The following is a 17,826-nucleotide window of genomic DNA, read 5'->3' on the forward strand; positions in this document are numbered from 1 at the left end:
CTGTGAAACTAAGCTATGTAGCCTTGTTTCATTCAAGTATCTAATAAGCAAATAGCAAAAATAAATAAATAAATCTAAAACAGAGGGGGAAAGTAAAATTAATGCACTGTTTGAAAAACTGCAATGTTTTAGCTCTTAAATGCTAAGTGAAAAAAAGCTATAAAAATGTGTTAATTGTGGTGATGTACAATAATGTTTTAATGCAGATGGAAATAACCATATAGATACAGGTAAGTATGCAAATCTGCATGAATTATATGGTACCCACGTTCTCTGAATGAACCAACAATTTTCGTCATGCCTCAATAATAAAATATGATTTACGCTCATGATTTACGCTCTGATGTCTTATATTAGTTTTATATTGTCAACTGACTTCACTAACATAAAAATAAAATAAAATAGCCATTCTAATTAAATCTATGTGCAACTTCATTTAGACAACCTTGATGTCCATCATTGGTGTAGTTAGCTCTTTGTCAAAAATAGTAATAATAGAAAAGGTTTGTTTCCTTTTCTCACAACTGCAATGAGAAATTTGTTATAGTTATTTCTATATGTGCGGTTGTTAGCCATGTGTGAATGAAACAGCTTAAAGAGATAAGGAGCGAGAGAAAATGGAAAGAGGACACAAAGCACAGAAGAGGACAGGAACATTCAATTTTTCAGGTAAAAGAATCCTAATCTAAAGCAAACAGACCACAGTCAGTTAAATTGTTCCAGCACTATGTATTTAAGCAAATGAAAAGGTCACATCTTTAAAGCGGTACTAGCCCGCAAGAGTACCATGTAACTTTGCCAATAAATAACACACTTTCTCTTATCATAAGTTGCAGTGAATTTAAAGTCAGCATAAATATTCTGAAAATAAGTGTTCGACTTCATTTATCATAAAATTGTATTATTAATATACTGTCCAAACTGCTCTCTATATAGAGGCCGACAAGTACATCTAATCACACAAATAGAGCTAGATCACGAAAGCCATAACTATACAATAAAATATTTGCCATTCAAGTCATCAAACGCAGCTTGTCAAAACAATATTTCTTTGGCTGTGCAAATTTAGACCTCAAACAGTACAAAAATATTCAAATGACCAATAAAGTGTGCCAGCAACCTAAAGAAAATGTTTTAGGAAGAGACCGATCGCAACACTGTCTGCACAGCATCAAATACTACAGCATAATTTTTTTCTACAGTACCATTAAAGTCACAAAGCAACAGAAGTTATTTTTCTGTATTGTGACGTACATCCGAGTGAACTGGATTATATAAAAAAAGGTTTTAAAGTAGTGCAGGACTTGGTTCTATTCATCGTTTGCTGACTGGATGGAAGCTGAAATTACTGGAGAAATCCTGCATACGTCACTAGAAAGATGTCTGACGTTATGAGAGTTAGGGCTGTCAAAATGTTTTTCGAATTTCGAATATTCGTCGAATTTAAAATTATGCTTCGGAGAAACGTGCATAATATTTTGCTCGATGCGCCCTCTTGTGGCCTCAGGAGAGAAGCCAAAAGCTTTTTTTCCCCCAACTGAAATGATGCCTTTTAAATTCGAATATAATTAGAATATTGATAATATTTAAGTAAAAAATTTAAATTTAGTTTTTCAGCCATTTTGACAGCCCTAATGAGAGTCTGATTAAAAGTTAACAGGTCAAAAAAGAAACATGCATAAATGAACATGTAATTTTAATATGCCTATACACTTTCACTCCAAAGCAGCATTTCATACACAGTGCGGCATCATGTAATAAATGCAGTTACAATTTGGAGCAATGTGAGACCGTTGGAAAGCAATCTCTGATCTTCTAATGACTTATCTCATTGGGAAATTGAGGAACTGCATAATTACACAAGTGATAAGGAACCAACTTTTAGTGAAAGCTAGTTTGGGTAAGTGGAGTTTTTGTTGAATAAATTATGCATCATATTGTGCAACAGAGCCTTACCAGCGTCTGTAGTGCAGGTCTTTGAGGGGAACACTTCGTAACGCTGCGCCCAGCACCATGAAGAATGCTGACAGCAGCAGAGACGCTCGCAAACCTTTGGCACAAGACAGAGAGGAAGGAAAGAAGGCATATCAGAGAGATGTAATTTCTTGTAAGCTTTGATTAAGTGATGAGATTAGCTGTTGATGTAGATCTATCCCTAAGATATAAGCAAACTATGCACGCCTATCATGAAGATATCAGGATTAGGAAATCAGATGTGAATGGTTCATTTTTAACCATAAAAAATAATTAAACATGATTTATTTGTGACAAAACAAATGTTTGTGTCCAGAAGCCATAATGAAAATCTTTACTCCATGAGCATTTTCCTGGATTCATGCATAAGAGCAGAAACTTGAACTTCAATAACGTTTTTGAGTTTAATATAGACACTCTGGCCTGTGGTTTTTGGCAGACATTGTTTTTACAGCCTGTGGCAATCGCTTTCGTGTTGAGAACAAAAGGGAAGGTGAAATGCTCCCATTCAAGATAAAGAGCAAAAAACATGGTTGGAAGCTTTTTGCTTAAACATTTTCAAAAGAGCATGCCCTTTCTTACCAAAGATATCAAATAAAGTGTGTTAATATGTTAATAAACAGAACTTGAGCATCGACAAGCTGTATAAGCTAATAGAATAAGCTATAAAATGTGGAAACTGAAAACATTTGTTTGACAATTATCAAGTCTTTGAGATGGCCAAAAATGCCTTATTTTCATGCAAAAAAACGTGAAATGCATTGGGGAAATGTTAAAAACATTAAGCATTCTGTCCTGTTTGACCAAATGATCTTTTCCAAATACAAACCATGTGAGTGAAAATGTCATTTCCGAGGCTCAAAACAGATTCCTCACAAGATACTCTTATCTAGGGACAGTTCACTTAACAATCACAATTCTCTCTCACACTCATGTCCTCCCAAACTGAAATGCTGTTATTTTTTTATGTGGAATGTAATATTTACACAACTAATTACCATACAAGGACAATTTATATTGACCATGTAATAAACACTAAAAAAAAGTTTTTTACATAAAATCTGAAGTCATACGATAGCTTTGTGTTAGGAAAGACTGAAATCAAAGTTATTAGTCAAAAATCCTTGACCGAAACAGTTAGTGCTTCTCCAACTACGCGTTTCGGCTGTGTCAGCGCCTGCTTTGTGCACACAGAATGGATAAGTTAAAACAACATGTCATCAGCATGGACAAACCCCACTGTAAGAATGGTAGAGCAGTAATATGTAAAATTTGTTTTGCTGAATATCGAGAGATGGCTTTACTTTACTACAGTACGACTCATTTATCACCTGTGAACACAAAACCACCCAGAACAGCATACCAAGTTCGATTACCCAACTTAATTTTTGGCTTTGGTCGATGAAAAATGTTAGTTTCAGTTAAATATTCAGTGCATCACTAGGCCTAGATCCTATAATTTTGGGTGAGCTCCAGCAAAGTATTTATTATATTTATTACTTTGTGGTCCTTTAGATGGTTCCTGACCATAATTTAAATATGAATAATAGAAATTTAGGTACAATATTTCCCTTATATCTCTACTGGCAAACAGATCTTTACAGTGGCTGGAAAATGTCATAAAACCTGTACAGTTTAATTCTCATGTGAACTTTATAAAATAGTACTGAGATTCTATAAATGTTTTTTCTTAAACTTTCTTAAAAATAAACAATATACCATGAAGTACTAGGTATTGAAATCAGCCAATTCATTTCCATTTTACCATTAGATATGTTTATGTCTGTTTTACATTTCATTCAAGGCCACCAAGGCTGTACTTCCCTCAACTTAGAAACTCATTCAATTGTCATGACAAGTATAAATACAAAATTGGCATCTACTGACGCCATGCTTACATAAAGACGCGTGTCATATGATGTTAGGGAACTGGTTTTGTTGCCTAACATGTGATGAACTACCGGTTTATGATTAATTTTTATTTCACCTGATGTAAGGAGTCCTTCTGTGCAGTTTGTTTTTCATCTAACCAACATAAAGCATTAGTGTAAAACATAATTATTCACAAATTTTCTAGTTTTTCTAAAAGTATGTACTTTGAGAGAGTTACACATCTGGCCACACAAATGTAAAACTGTAGTAGATATTCAGATATTCAAAAGGTACTTGGTACATGAACACTTTTGTCAGAAATATATGTTGTCATAAAAACACAATGGTATATAAATAGGGCGGTAGTATAGAATTGTGATTAAGGGTCAAAGGTAAAAACAAATTATAGTTTGGATGTGTCCTTAAAAATGGTTTGAAAGCCCTTTGTTGTACTTGACAACATGTTTAAAAGAGATATGAACAACTAATGACACAGAGCTAAATTTTCTTAATAAAATGAATTTGTGCATACATTACACATTGAAATGATCAAACTGGCTCTGGTTATTATGTGTAATTAGTGATATCACACAATCAACAAATCTGTCTAAATATTGGCAGATGTATCTAGTATAATTTGTTTGTATTTACAGATATTGTTGCCATGACAAAACTAAAACAACTCACCTTTCTTATCCATCAACCAAATAAACAGCAGCCAGGGCAGGTAACCCACTGGACCCCACATCACCAGCACCGCGATATCTGTCGATGAGAAGTCGAACACATGCTTGGCTGAGATCTGGATCGGGCCCCAGGTGTTCCACACAAGTCCTTGCATAAACCCCAACAATGAAAACATGGTGAGAACAACCCATCTTCTCCTATACACCCTGCTGAACACAGGCTGTGTGTTTGTCGCCGGCTGGGAAGGAACCAGCAAAGGTTCCCTTTCTCCTTCGGTGCTTTCCACGGCACCCATTGAACAGACGTGGTATCACGTTTTAAAATGACTTTATGCAATCCGGCAACGTCTATAACAGGCCACATTAAAAGCTAGGGCACTCGCTCAATTGTCAGCTGCCCATCGAAACAAAAACAACCGATGACACTCCAGCAGCTACGCTCCAAACTTTAATGCGCATGCGCTGCCTACAGACGGAATTGACGTAACGTGTGAAACTGCAAGTCGTTGTTCTCCATGTTGGATCAACCATTTCAAATAACTTAAAGGAGACTTCAGCTCTTCTGTTGAGCCAACATGGCCGTTTTTTCGTTTCCTGTGTGTTGAGAGGAAATAACAAAAATCAGCGGTAAGTCTCACGTGAGTTTTGTTTACTAGCTGGAAAAGAGATTTAGATTCCAGATGTGTAGATTCCAAACTGTTAATATCTGCAGTAAATTTGCAATTTGTTTATGCAGATGCTGCACATGCATTGACTGTGTGTTTTTACATTTTAATATGAAGTTGTCAGTTATATTGATAGTTGTCACTTAGATTATGGTTCTGACTTTGTGATTCACTTTAGTGATTGTGATGTATTTTCATCTGAGTGATTTAAAGTAAAACTCCTACAGTTTATCTGAAAGATTACTGAATGGGTTTTTCATTTGTGTTGTATACGACAAAATCCACTCATCTTAATCATCCTCATCTTATTTTTTTTTTTTAATGTAGAATGGCTTCAAAACCCTTCACTCCAGAGGAGGTGAGGAGGATTGTCCAGTGTCTACAGACACCTGCTGTGTTTCTGAACATGACCACAGACTGGCCAGCATTACACTGGACTGTGGAGCACCTGTCAACTTGCCTTACAGAGAGGCTTCGGTTTCGTATTGGGAAAAAGACTGAGGATATGGGTAAGCCACAAACATTAAACAGCCTCTCATAGGTATTAACAAGATCATCAGAGTAGAGGAACTCCATTTGCCCAGGACATCATTTTTTAAACATAATCAGGACATAATTTTCGAATTTAAATGATAGGTAGGCATGTTAGAGCAGGTTTGGACAACAGTAGCTTACTATAGTTACTTGTGAAGTGACTATACCCCATGTAGCATCCTACTTTCTCAAGAGTATTCCACACCTTTGTTTTAATGATCTAAATTAGGCAGAGTAGTTAACTGTCTTGAGTAATCACACTTAATATGATCAAAATGTACTCCTGTGTTCAGATTAGAAACCACCTGTGTTCAGCAGTTTTGCACAATAATAAATACAAAATGCTCGTCTTTCATTTTGGAGAAATTTATTTTTGTGTTATGGTGTTATTGATAGGAATAAAGTAAGCGTGGGAAAATTTGCAAGTGTAACTGAAACATGTTCTGTGGGGGGTGTGAATACTTTCGGAATGTGGTGTACCAAATGGCAGAAGATTTTTCTATAGTTACTTGTGAAGTGACTATACCCCATGTAGCATCCTACTTTCTCAAGAGTATTCCACACCTTTGTTTTAATGATCTAAATTAGGCAGAGTAGTTAACTGTCTTGAGTAATCACACTTAATATGATCAAAATGTACTCCTGTGTTCAGATTAGAAACCACCTGTGTTCAGCAGTTTTGCACAATAATAAATACAAAATGCTCGTCTTTCATTTTGGAGAAATGTATTTTTGTGTTATGGTGTTATTGATAGGAATAAAGTAAGCGTGGGAAAATTTGCAAGTGTAACTGAAACAAAATGTGAAACATGTTCTGTGGGGGGTGTGAATACTTTCGGAATGTGGTGTACCAAATGGCAGAAGATTTTTAGAATACTTTGAGTAACTTTTTTCCCCTACAGTGTCAACAGAAAACAGTTATTTCTGTTATTAGATGCCCTCTATCACAATGTGCAACTTAATTTGAAGTAAACTTTAATTTGAACTTAATTTGTGACACATTTGCAGGAAATGAAACGGTCTGATACAAATAATTGCCAGAAGTGTGAAACGGTAATAGTTAGTCTTGCAGAAACCTTTGTCACCAATGAAGGCTTTGCTTCTTCAGGTTCTTTGGCACTTCTGGCAAATAGTTATTGCAAACCATTGGAAACAACTGTTAGACTTTTTACTAAAGTGAAATGTAAATATGGGAAGTGAACATGAAATGCCAAGCAGTGACAGAACTGTGACAAAACTGTACTTCTAAGTTTTAAACAACATTTTTCAGTAATAATTAAAAACCCCAGTTTTTATGACTTCAGATCAAGCAAACTGATATGGTGCTTTAGTATATATGAAAAATAATCAATTTCCATATGGAAATAGCCTCTTACACAATACAGTTCATTTGCCTAAAATCATTTTAAATTATCAAAGGATTTTTTTCCAGTTTGTGCATTTTGAATAAACCCTTTTGGAATAATCTATTCATTAATTACTTTTCACTTTTGTTTCGCTTTGTTCGCACCAGCTCCTCTTTTTGAAACAGAGTGTTCCTACATTGAAGCAACCATTAAAGAGTTTCTGTCCTGGACTGCCAATGAAGATGAATCACTTGTTGGGCCATTTTCTGACCATCACTGCAAAGAAGTATGGGCTTATGCTGATTACAAGTACATTACCCAGCTTTTTCAGGATAAACCTGCCATGTTTCAGGTAAACCATGCAAATTCCCTTCCATTACTTTAAAGAAATATTTAATATTTTTATTTTTCAAATATTTATTATTATTATTATTACTATGCAATATGTTGTATTTTAATATATATTCCTATAATGTATTAAACTCTATATTTTGCCATTGCAAATTCTACAGTGTTTATGACGGCTAAAATGAGCCCCATTTAAATAAAATAAATGGACAAGACACTACTCTTTTCATTTTCTCCCACAATCAATCATACTCTCAGACCTCATCAAGCACCATATTAACCCATTTGCCTTTTTCCGCATGCCAGTTATGCTTGAGAGAGACCAATTTTTCATGAAGTGGGGCTCTACAGCACACGGGGCATGTCAATGACATCAGCTTTGATCAATAAACACAGTCAAACATTCATTAGTATGTATTGCCTTGTCTCCCACGGATGCTTACCTTTATTTTATGAGCTCTCTGAAACTGTTTATTAGCCTACTGTTGTTGCAACTTCTCATGAAAATTTATGACAGCACTAGGAGTAACAGATATGAAGAGCAATTAATCAGTCCTTGCTGTTTTATTATTTAGTAAAACATATCCTATCATTGTCATTCTGTGGACATTTAATGATATTTTGTGCCAATTTATTTTGCTCTGTGTTTCCCAGCTAATGTTCATTTCTAGCTTTCAGTTGTTGTAAATCATAAATGCTTATGAGGTGCCAATATTCTCCCTGCCAGCTAGGGCATCGAGAGCAGATAAGGGCCTCTCTTAAATGATGAATAGGGTAGTTTGAACATTGCTGAGGGCTTGCTTGATTACATACCATCTCATTTACAGTCCCCTGGACGTGGTAATGGTTTCATTATCTACCTTCAAGGGCAGCATCTCTGAGTGGGTCTTGTTTGAATTGACATCAGTAGGCGATCAGATAGTTTTTTGTTCTTTGTAAACACAAACATTATAACTGCAGGATGTGGTGTGGTCGGACTTTGGCTTTCCTGGCCGAGATGGACGAGACAGCACACTTTGGATTGGGACACAGGGTGCTAACACTCCATGTCACCTTGACTCTTATGGTTGCAATCTTGTTTTCCAGATCCAAGGCAGGTAAGAACCAGGTTTAAACAAGGTTTACTCAAGTTTTGGGGCAAAAACTCCACCAAAAGTGACAAACAGGCCAGAGGTATTAGCAATTATTCCGTTTTCAATTATTCAGTTTGGTAACATTATTCCCTTTTAGTATTATTTATGTATTTTGTTGTATTTATTAATATTTTGAATTAGCTTTTATTTTTATATTTTAAGTTTTCAATTTAATTTTAGTTTAGATTTTAGTAATTTGTGTGCTTTTGTCATGTTAGGTTTTCTTTGATATTTCTATTTAGCTTTCATTTATTTTTATTAAATTTTAGTTTTGGTAATTTTATTACTTGGTAATTTACTTAAATTACTTCAACTTAAACAGGCAAGATTTTAAAGGTTTTCATGTAAAATGTATATTTTGTTATTGCATTTATTCATATTTTGAATTGGTTTGTAGTTTTATATTTTCAGTTAAAGCTTTGGACATTTTATGTGCTTTTGTCATTTTATTAGTTTTTTAGATTTCATTTATTTTTATCTCCTTTTAATTTGAGTAATTTTATTACTTAAACGGGTAACTTTTATAAAGTTAAATTATTTTATTTTATTTACATTTTATTTCAGCTTTTTAATATTATCAAAAGCCGTTTTTAATTGTTTTAATTTTAGTTTATTTTAGTTAAGACATCTCACCAATCTGTGTTGTGTGAAAGACATTGAGAGAACGTTAGATTTAGGCTTTTTTTCTATTTACAGATCCTAGACCTGTCACAGAGACAGGTGTGATTTCTCAAGACGCTTGTTTCAGTGAAATCTGTCATGTAGTGGGTAGTAGATTCAATTGAAGTACTTGACATATGTTAGAAACAATATGCCCTCATAAATTCCCCTGAAAATCAATTTCAGGGGCTGAATGTCACCATTTAATAAACAAGAACCCATAACCTTGCTATTTTATTGTATTTCTGTGCACCAGTATGAACTCTTGACTAGATGAAACTAGTTTTTGATGACTGGCTGTCAATAGACCCCTGAACTAGATAAGCCCCAGGCAAAACTGCCAATTTGGCTGATTCTGTGAGCATGGTTTAGAACAACACCATGTGATTCCTTCAGATATTGACAAGAGCTCTATCTCGTCTTATGTTAGGATTCCTGATCCAATCCTGAGCTGTTAAAGGAAAGCTATTTTTCCTCTGCATTCAAAAGAGCAAATGAGAAACGGAAAGTGCAGTGATGTGAACAGCTATTAAGATATATTATTTGCTCCATTGAGAGAAGCTAAACCTGACAATGAAGAACCTCCTCCTCCATCTTCTCTCTGGAGCTTGTCTTGGCTCTGTAATTGCTTATTGAGGCTGCTCGTGTCAAGATAGCCTGCCACAGAAATCACAGTATTATATAATATCTCCTGCGAGTAAGTTCATAATACTTCGAGAAATCTCTAAGCATTCCCATTCATCTCAATGGCAGTTGCTTGGTTGGCACCTTAAGTAAATACAGAAGCTGCATGACTAATTCAGTTAGAACTAATGCCTCTAGAAACTGACGTTCTGATAGTTCTGACAGTTGTTTGGCTAGCGAAAAATATAAATCCATTTCACCTTTTTTATGAGCCCTCCAAAAACTTTGGCATGCTAAAAATTTCTAACATAATGAAATATTTGTGATGTATCTATTAATTTGGGCACAAAATCTCAATGTTATCTCAATAAAGTCATTTTTTTCTCCAGGAAACGATGGCATCTCTTTCCTCCCGATGACACACACTGTCTCTACCCAACACGGATACCATACGAGGAGTCCAGCGTGTTCAGCCAGGTTAGCGTGGTCCAGCCAGACCTGAAGACGTTTCCAGCATTCAGAAGAGCTCGAGTCCACACCATCACTCTGCAGCCTGGTCAGGTAGGCCAATATGAGATTTTCTAATACACTTCCTGTCAAAAGTTTTGGACACACCTACTAATTCGGTGTATCCGGTGCATCCTAGGATGATATCCTAAAAATTACAAAAACACACAAAAAGAAATTCTACAACTTAAAGTAATATTAAAATGGAAACTGAAAATGTAAAAATAAAAACTATAATAGTATATAAAAATTATAAAATGTTGGATTACCTTTTACCCTTACCCATAATTAATTTATAATTTTCTGACAACATAAATCCAACATGGTGACAAAAATGGTGCACTAAGCACTTCTGCAATATTTACTGTTATCTTGCAACACTGTTTATACAACTCTCAATTATATTATTTTTGCACAGTCATATGAAACTATAAAAAAAAAGTATAATTGGTGATTTAATCATGTGTGTATCTGATTCAGAAAATCTCTGTAATTTTCTCTATAAAGTACTACATTCACTGAGTGCCCACTTTAAAATTTTGCTTCTATGCCAATTTGTTCTCTAACTAATTTTAGAATAGTATAAAATAACACACATGGGAAGTATTCGGTGCACCCTAGGATGCTTTTTAAACTGTATTAAAGGAGTTCTGAATTTGAATACATTATTATTACAATTATCATTATTTTAATTATTCTATTATTAAAAATATTTAATTATAAAATTAAATAGATTATTATTAAAATATTTAATTTAAATGATCTCATTTAATCACAGTTTGTTGTCCATAAAACTCATTTCAAATGTGTAGTCATAAGTTGTTTGCAAGCGAAGAAGGGCTTGTTTGAATCTCAGATATTACATAAATCAGATTTAGTCAAGATTTGTCCATTGTCATTGATGGTACATTCCCAAAACATTCAATATAACGTTCCCAGAGTGTCTTTTTGGATCCTGTATCACAACAGTCGGTCTCCTATGTGTGCATTTTGGTGGCTGGTAGTCGAATCAGACAGCAGTAGAATAAAGCTGTGTGTGTTTTGTAGCACACCCTCCTCCTTCGGATTCCAGCAGCGTGTGTGAAACCTCTCTGATCAAGCTCTTTGAGAGGCGAGATGGTGGCAAGGCAATTAGCGGCGGTCCAACACAGCGAGCGTACTCTCTGGGAGCACTCACACTTTTCACAGCATACTAATGAAGACGAGAGACATACACTTCCATTCTTTGAGAGAGCTAACACTGCTCCACTGCCTCTCACTGCAAATACAAGGGGGAAAATCACCAGAAGAACTTTTTTTATTTGCAATGTACCTTGAGTTCTGGAATGTTAGTGGTAAAAAAAATTTTTAACCCTCTGATGCTCTGCTCACTACAGTTGAAAAATCTGTTTTTAATCATTCAGGATGTGATTTACATTCAGTGCATATTTACCCCATTCTCCTCCTTAGATTTTAGATATGTTACTCCACTCTCATATGATTGCTATTAATGGGAATTTACTACAGCGACAAAAGCTGTTTTTAATCACTTTTATGCTTTTCTGAGGTGTGGGGGCCCTGGAATATTTCCTTATTGGGGGCAAAAAGGTTGAGAACCATATTATCTTCAGTAAATACAGTTTTTTAATCCTTTGCCCAACTAAACTAAGAGAGAGTAAGAGAACTTTTAAGAACTATACAGGGGCTTAACAGTTCTTTGTATGGCAGTGGTGCTATATAGGACCTTATCCACCCCAAAAAACTGCTGAAGAACCATACTGGTTTTAAAAGGTTCTTTATTATGGTAGCGGTGATATATAGCACCTCAACCACCCCAAAGAACTGCTGAAGAACCAATTTTGTGTGTGTGTGTGTGTGTATAAAACTATATATTTTCATTAAATGACATAAAGCTGAAATAAAGTAAAATGAATTATAAAATAAAAAATGAATAAAATTAAATGTATGAAAAAATTTAATGAAAATGAGAAATGTGACCTTTTCTACAAACTGAAATAAAATAAGTTTAAGAAATAAAATGATTTAAAATAAAAAATAATTTAAAGCTAAATAAATGTTAGAAATTCTTTAAAATATAAATAGAAAGAAAAACAAATAAAAATGACAAGCACATAACACAATTACTAAAACCTTAACAAAAATGTAAATGAAAACTGAAATATTCAAATTATTAATAAATAGTTTCTAAATAATAAAATCTCTCTAATTTTCTCCTTTGAATAAAGTAGTACACTGAGTTTTCATGTCAGTGTGTTCCCTGACATTTGGCTACATGTTTGTTTACGCCTTTGTTTTTATTATAGAGATTTGCTTGGATTTAAAACCACTGTATGTGAAAATCGATTGACCCCATCTAGTCCCATAAATATTGCTAGGATATTGATTTTTTTATGTCCCAAATGGTGTGATATTATATAGAGCACAGCTGCCACCTGGTGGTAAATAGTATTTCAATATATACATCTTTATATACTTGGGTTTAAAACTAGTATACTATAAAACTAGTATATAAACTAATATATATATATATATATATATGAAGAGTTCATTTGCAAAAACAGATAAATCCGTTTTTAACAATTCTCAGAAATCATGTTTTTTCATTGTGCATTCCAATTAATCTCAATCAAACAGCAGTTGGGTTAGTTTGACTAGGTTAAAAAATAACAAAAAAAAAACAGCCAACTAACACAATAAAACGCAATAAAAACATGACAACATTATAAAAAATATGATTTTTGAAAATTACAAATATTGAGTTATCGGTTTTTGCAAATAAACTCTTCATATATATATACACACACACACACAGACACGCACGCACGCACGCAAGATGCACTTTGGATCATTCTGATTTTATTCTGGAGGACATGATCATCAGGTTTTACACAGTTTTTGTAGTTGATGCAGCTTGAGTGCTGCTGTCAAAACAAAAGATGAACAAACAAAATACTAAGAGCACCTGAAATTCACTCAAATTGTTGTGCTGATAATGTGATGAAAAAAATTATTAGTAAAATACTGTTCATTTAATATTAATATTAAATAAGTATACTCTGCAGGTCTTTGCTTGATATGCTATTAGTTTTGACTGACTGCTGTAATCTTTCATCAGGTTCTGTTTGTGCCCAGACACTGGTGGCACTATGTGGAGTCAGTAGATCCAGTGACTGTCAGTGTGAACTCCTGGATTGAGATGGTAAAACTCTTTATGGCTTTGCTGGATTATTTCTATTGTGAATCATAGCTTCCTCTCAGTGCATCTTTTGAAATATGATTTTTTTGTTTTGTTTTGTTCTGTTCTCAAAAGGAGATGCTGAAATCACTAGGTTGTGTTTCCACCAGCTGTAAAATGCATCTTGTGTAATCAAACAGCTATTTAATATGCCCGTTTACTGTAAATGCTCCCATTTAGCAAACCTGATTGCTCAAACTATCTGGGCAGTTTAAACAATTGTATAAGAATTTGATTAATCAAGATGACTCTATTTGATGTGTACTTGAGTCAGATGTAGTTTCTTTCTTTTTTTTTTGGTGATTTTTGTATTTATCGTTGTGCCGTAGGACATGGATGATGAGGCCAGAGTAAGAGAAGCTCTCACTAAGACCATTGTGTGTGCCCTGAAAAGCGCCCCCAGCTTAGACAACAACGACCACTGGCTCAATCCTACTGAGGTATTCACTCCAGCACATACACACACAGTGCAGAAGAGATTTATTTGAATTCTCTGTAAAGCCATGAACGTTCTGCATAACCAAGTTTCACACCAAAACTCTAATTATTGAAAGAATGTTTCTTTAATTTAATAAGATAACGTGTGACCTTTTGTTCTCCAGAAGGTGCCAGTTTATTCAGTTGTTTCTTTTTTCCAACATCAAGATTATAGCTTAAAATGTAAATGAATGTACTGTAGTTTTTTGTGAAACAAAGGAATACTTTTACTTAGCAAGGATAAATTAAATCACAGTAAAGATTTATGTTACAAAAAAAATCTATTTCAAATTAATGCGATTTATTCCTCAAAGAATCGTGAAATTTTTTTGATCAGTTTCCACAAAAATATCAACCACTAGGAAATGTTGCTTGAGCACCAAATCAGCATATTAGAATGATTTCTGATAGATCGTGACACTGAAGACTGGAGTAATGACTGCTGAAAATTAGCTTTGCATCACAGGAATAAATATGATAGTATTTCACAATATTACTGTTTTTAGTTTTATTTTCGATTAAAAGAAAGAAAGAAAGCCTTGGTGAACATAAGAGGCTTGTTCAAAACAATAAAAAAGCCTTACGGATCCCAAAATTTTGAATGTTAGTGTATATGTTTGGTGAACTGGTTGCCATTTCATTTTGTTTTTGTTCTTTTCCACCTTGCCAGGTTTTTGTAGTTTGTGCAGAATGACAAATCAGTTTTAAAAAGTATAAATATTCCATGTAGATCTGGGCCCGTATTCACAAAACATTTTATCTTACCACTAAGAGTTCTCCTAAATAGCAGTAAAAGTTTTTAGCCAAGAGTTTTCTCTTAAAACCTATTCACAATGCTGCTGAGACAAACTTTTACTAAGGAATAGAGAAAAGTCTTAAAGGGGTCATATGACGTTGCTAAAAAGAACATTATTTTTGTGTATTTGGTGTAATGAAATGTGTTTATGCGGTTTAAGGTTCAAAAACACATTATTTTCCACATACTGTACATTATTGTTTCTCCTCTATGCCCCGCCTTTCTGAAATGCGTAAATTTTTACAAAGCTCATCTGTCTGAAAAGCCAGGTGTAATGAATGAAGATATTTACTCACCCCCATGTGATTTCAAACACATATGCTGTTATTTTCTTCACAACAAAAAGGAGACATTTTGAAGTATCTCTGCAGACGGTGATATGATTTGTGCGCTTCAGGTCTTCTGAAGCCATATGATAGATTTGTATGAGAACTAGGTTGAAAATGGGTTTGGAATGACAAAGGTGACAGAATTAAACTTTTTGATTGATATTGATTACAGTGTGTCATCTTGATTGTTGTTCCTTAGGATGGAGTTTCTTCACATGATGAAAACATGCAGTATTTAAACCTAGCGGTAAAGGCCTGTATGGACAAGAGGAGAGATGATACTGTCGGCATGCTCTCACTTGTAGACCAGCCCAGAGCAGAGCTGGGAAAACGTGACTCCAGCGGACAGTTAAAGACTCCAGCATCTCTTACCTTCGTGGTTCCCTTCGGACCTCATCTCATTCCTGTTAATTTGGCTCACAAACCCAACTGCACCTGTCCAAAGGACACGTCTTGTTACAGGTACAATGACCTGTCACAATGTCAAAGTACATCCCAAGATGAAGATGAATCAAGAAGTGTCAATGAACTTCAAAGATGGGGTCAGTGTGCACATCAGGAAGAGGAAAGTCCAGGAACCTCAGGAGGAGGTGCTGGTTTGCCCATTTCCACCAATGACATGCTCCAGTTCCTGATACACCCTGATGTCATCACTCTAGTTACAAGGCTAATCATGTGCCGACAAAGAGAACTTCACTCTTAATTTGTACCAGATCAACAGTATTTTTATAAATAAAAGGTCGCATACTAATTATTTTTTTGAATCCATCAGTCTTTTTGTACACATCAGTTGTCAACAATGTTGGGTCCAGACCCAAAATAATTTATGTAAAACACACATTTTGCATGTTACATGTATTTAAGCACCTGTAACTGATGTGACAGTAATGTTGTACAAGAGTTAATCAAAAACACTACTCACCTGAACGGCAATTATAACAAAGACCCTATTCGGACAGACATATTTGTTCCCTGATGGGTAAATTTAGGTTTCAGAAATATGAACTTAGTGAATGTAATCCCATCTGAATTGAACAAGTCTGTGTTTTTCTCACACAACTTCTGTTAAAAGTACATAGTGACTGAAAATGATTTTCCAGCCAAATCGGCAGTAGAAATCTAATCCCGTTGGAGAGGAATGTCTGTGATTGTAGTATATAATTTTTTCACAACACACTTTTATAATTACCTTCATCAAATACTTTAAAGCCAAATTTTATCTTGCTTTTCCACCATAGTTATTTATTTTTTTGGTCCAAATTTTTGGGTAAAATAGCAGCTGGTGGATCAAATCATGCTGCAATCCTATCTGGTGTAACTGTATGCATTATATTATAATTACATCACATGACCCACACATACACATGACAACAGAGTGCCCAATCCTGTCCAAATTAGTACATGAAATTACAGGGGTCCTATGATAACTAATTACATCTAGATAGTGCAAGACTGACAAACATTATGTACAAATGTGAGCTTAAAAATGTGCAAATGGCATTAGATCATGATATTGTTGAAGTTTATTCACTAACATTCTGGGGTCAGTAAGATGTTTTTTTTTTTTTTAAGAAATTATTTTATTAAGCAAATACTTATTAAATTGTTAAATTATTTTTTACATTGTTACAAAAAATATTTTAAATAATGCTGTTCTTTTGAACTTTCTATCCATCAAAGAATCCCCCCAAAAAATCTATGACAGTCACAAAAATATTGAGTAATTGTTTTCAGCATTGTTAATAAGAAATGTTTCTAGAGCACCAAATCAGCATATAAGAATGATTTCTGAAGGATCATGTGACACTGAAGACTGGAGTAATAGCTGCTAAATCTTCAGCTTGGCCATTGCATGCATAATAAATTATATTTTAAAATATATTAAAATAGAAAAAAGTTATGTAAACCATAATAATATTTCACGATTACACTGTTTTTCCTGTATTTTTTATCAAATACAGCCTTACTTGAGCATTAGAGACTTCAAAAACAAAAATCTTACAGACCTCAAACTTTTGTAAGGTAGTGTTCGTCACATTCTTAATAATTACATTTTATAACAACAGATTTATTTTTGTAAGGTGCCATGTAAAGTAAAAGCATAATAATAATTCCTTCAGTGCAGTACATTTCTCTTAATTCAGTTAAAATATGATCCCTGAGCAGTAGAGCTCAGCATTATGCCACAAAGGCTCTTGAACAAAATACCCTGACTGTGGTTAACAGTCTGATGTGAAAGAAGTTAATTAGCTTATTGGTAATTAATGGATCTGAATAGTTCCTAACAAAACCCAGTCATTTTGCTACATCTTGGTTTGCTTTGGCATGTCAGTCAAGGAAACCGTCTGGTTTTTCTTACTATCAGAACTTTCCACTTACTCATCATCTGTGCCCTCGCTGAAAGTCTTGTCCAGCTGGTCTGGATCCACATAAGTATAGAAATAGGCCATGATGGAGAAGATAATGCTGACAGCCACCAAAAAGGATGAACTCTGCCCACTGTAGATTCAAAAAGCAGTTTGTCAGTGCAGGATCTATGCATTAAAACCATGGGACAAATAAGTGCTTGCAAGAGTCAGATTTGACTGATCATGGGTCGAGAGGAGGGATGACCTACAAGACCATGGTGGAGGATTTGCT

The 17,826-nt window shown here is 34.5% G+C and overlaps 2 protein-coding genes across 2 annotated transcripts; one reads left to right on the forward strand and one right to left on the reverse strand.

Annotated features, from left to right (window-relative positions):
* Positions 1-1,952: 1,952 nt before the first annotated feature.
* On the reverse strand, positions 1,953-5,026 carry LOC107714327 (disrupted in renal carcinoma protein 2 homolog). The gene is made up of 2 exons (XM_016520141.1): positions 4,534-5,026; positions 1,953-2,050 (listed from the first exon to the last, which is right to left on the reverse strand). Exons 1-2 carry the CDS (start codon positions 4,826-4,828, stop codon positions 1,953-1,955), a joined length of 393 nt encoding a protein of 130 aa, XP_016375627.1. The 5' UTR covers positions 4,829-5,026.
* Positions 5,027-5,078: 52 nt separating this feature from the next.
* LOC107714318 (HSPB1-associated protein 1 homolog) lies at positions 5,079-15,926 on the forward strand. Its single transcript, XM_016520132.1, has 8 exons — positions 5,079-5,159; positions 5,525-5,706; positions 7,245-7,429; positions 8,386-8,522; positions 10,232-10,403; positions 13,465-13,548; positions 13,914-14,024; positions 15,386-15,926. The coding sequence occupies exons 2-8, from the start codon at positions 5,526-5,528 to the stop codon at positions 15,887-15,889; spliced, it is 1,374 nt and encodes a 457-aa protein (XP_016375618.1). The 5' UTR covers positions 5,079-5,159; position 5,525; the 3' UTR covers positions 15,890-15,926.
* Positions 15,927-17,826: the final 1,900 nt, after the last annotated feature.

The sequence above is a fragment of the Sinocyclocheilus rhinocerous genome, unplaced genomic scaffold, assembly GCF_001515625.1.
Source record: "Sinocyclocheilus rhinocerous isolate Xijiao unplaced genomic scaffold, SAMN03320098_v1.1 scaffold12, whole genome shotgun sequence".
NCBI lineage: Eukaryota > Metazoa > Chordata > Actinopteri > Cypriniformes > Cyprinidae > Sinocyclocheilus > Sinocyclocheilus rhinocerous.

Bases quoted from the DNA above. Each gene is read 5' to 3' on its own strand.
- LOC107714327 (XM_016520141.1), bottom strand. From the start codon at position 4,828: ATGGGTGCCGTGGAAAGCACCGAAGGAGAAAGGGAACCTTTGCTGGTT. The intron at 2,051-4,533 runs GTGAGTTGTTTT...CTTGTGCCAAAG, and splicing joins TTGGTTGATGGATAAGAAAG to GTTTGCGAGCGTCTCTGCTG.
- LOC107714318 (XM_016520132.1), top strand. From the start codon at position 5,526: ATGGCTTCAAAACCCTTCACTCCAGAGGAGGTGAGGAGGATTGTCCAG. The intron at 8,523-10,231 runs GTAAGAACCAGG...TTTTTTCTCCAG, and splicing joins GTTTTCCAGATCCAAGGCAG to GAAACGATGGCATCTCTTTC. The intron at 10,404-13,464 runs GTAGGCCAATAT...ATCTTTCATCAG, and splicing joins TCACTCTGCAGCCTGGTCAG to GTTCTGTTTGTGCCCAGACA.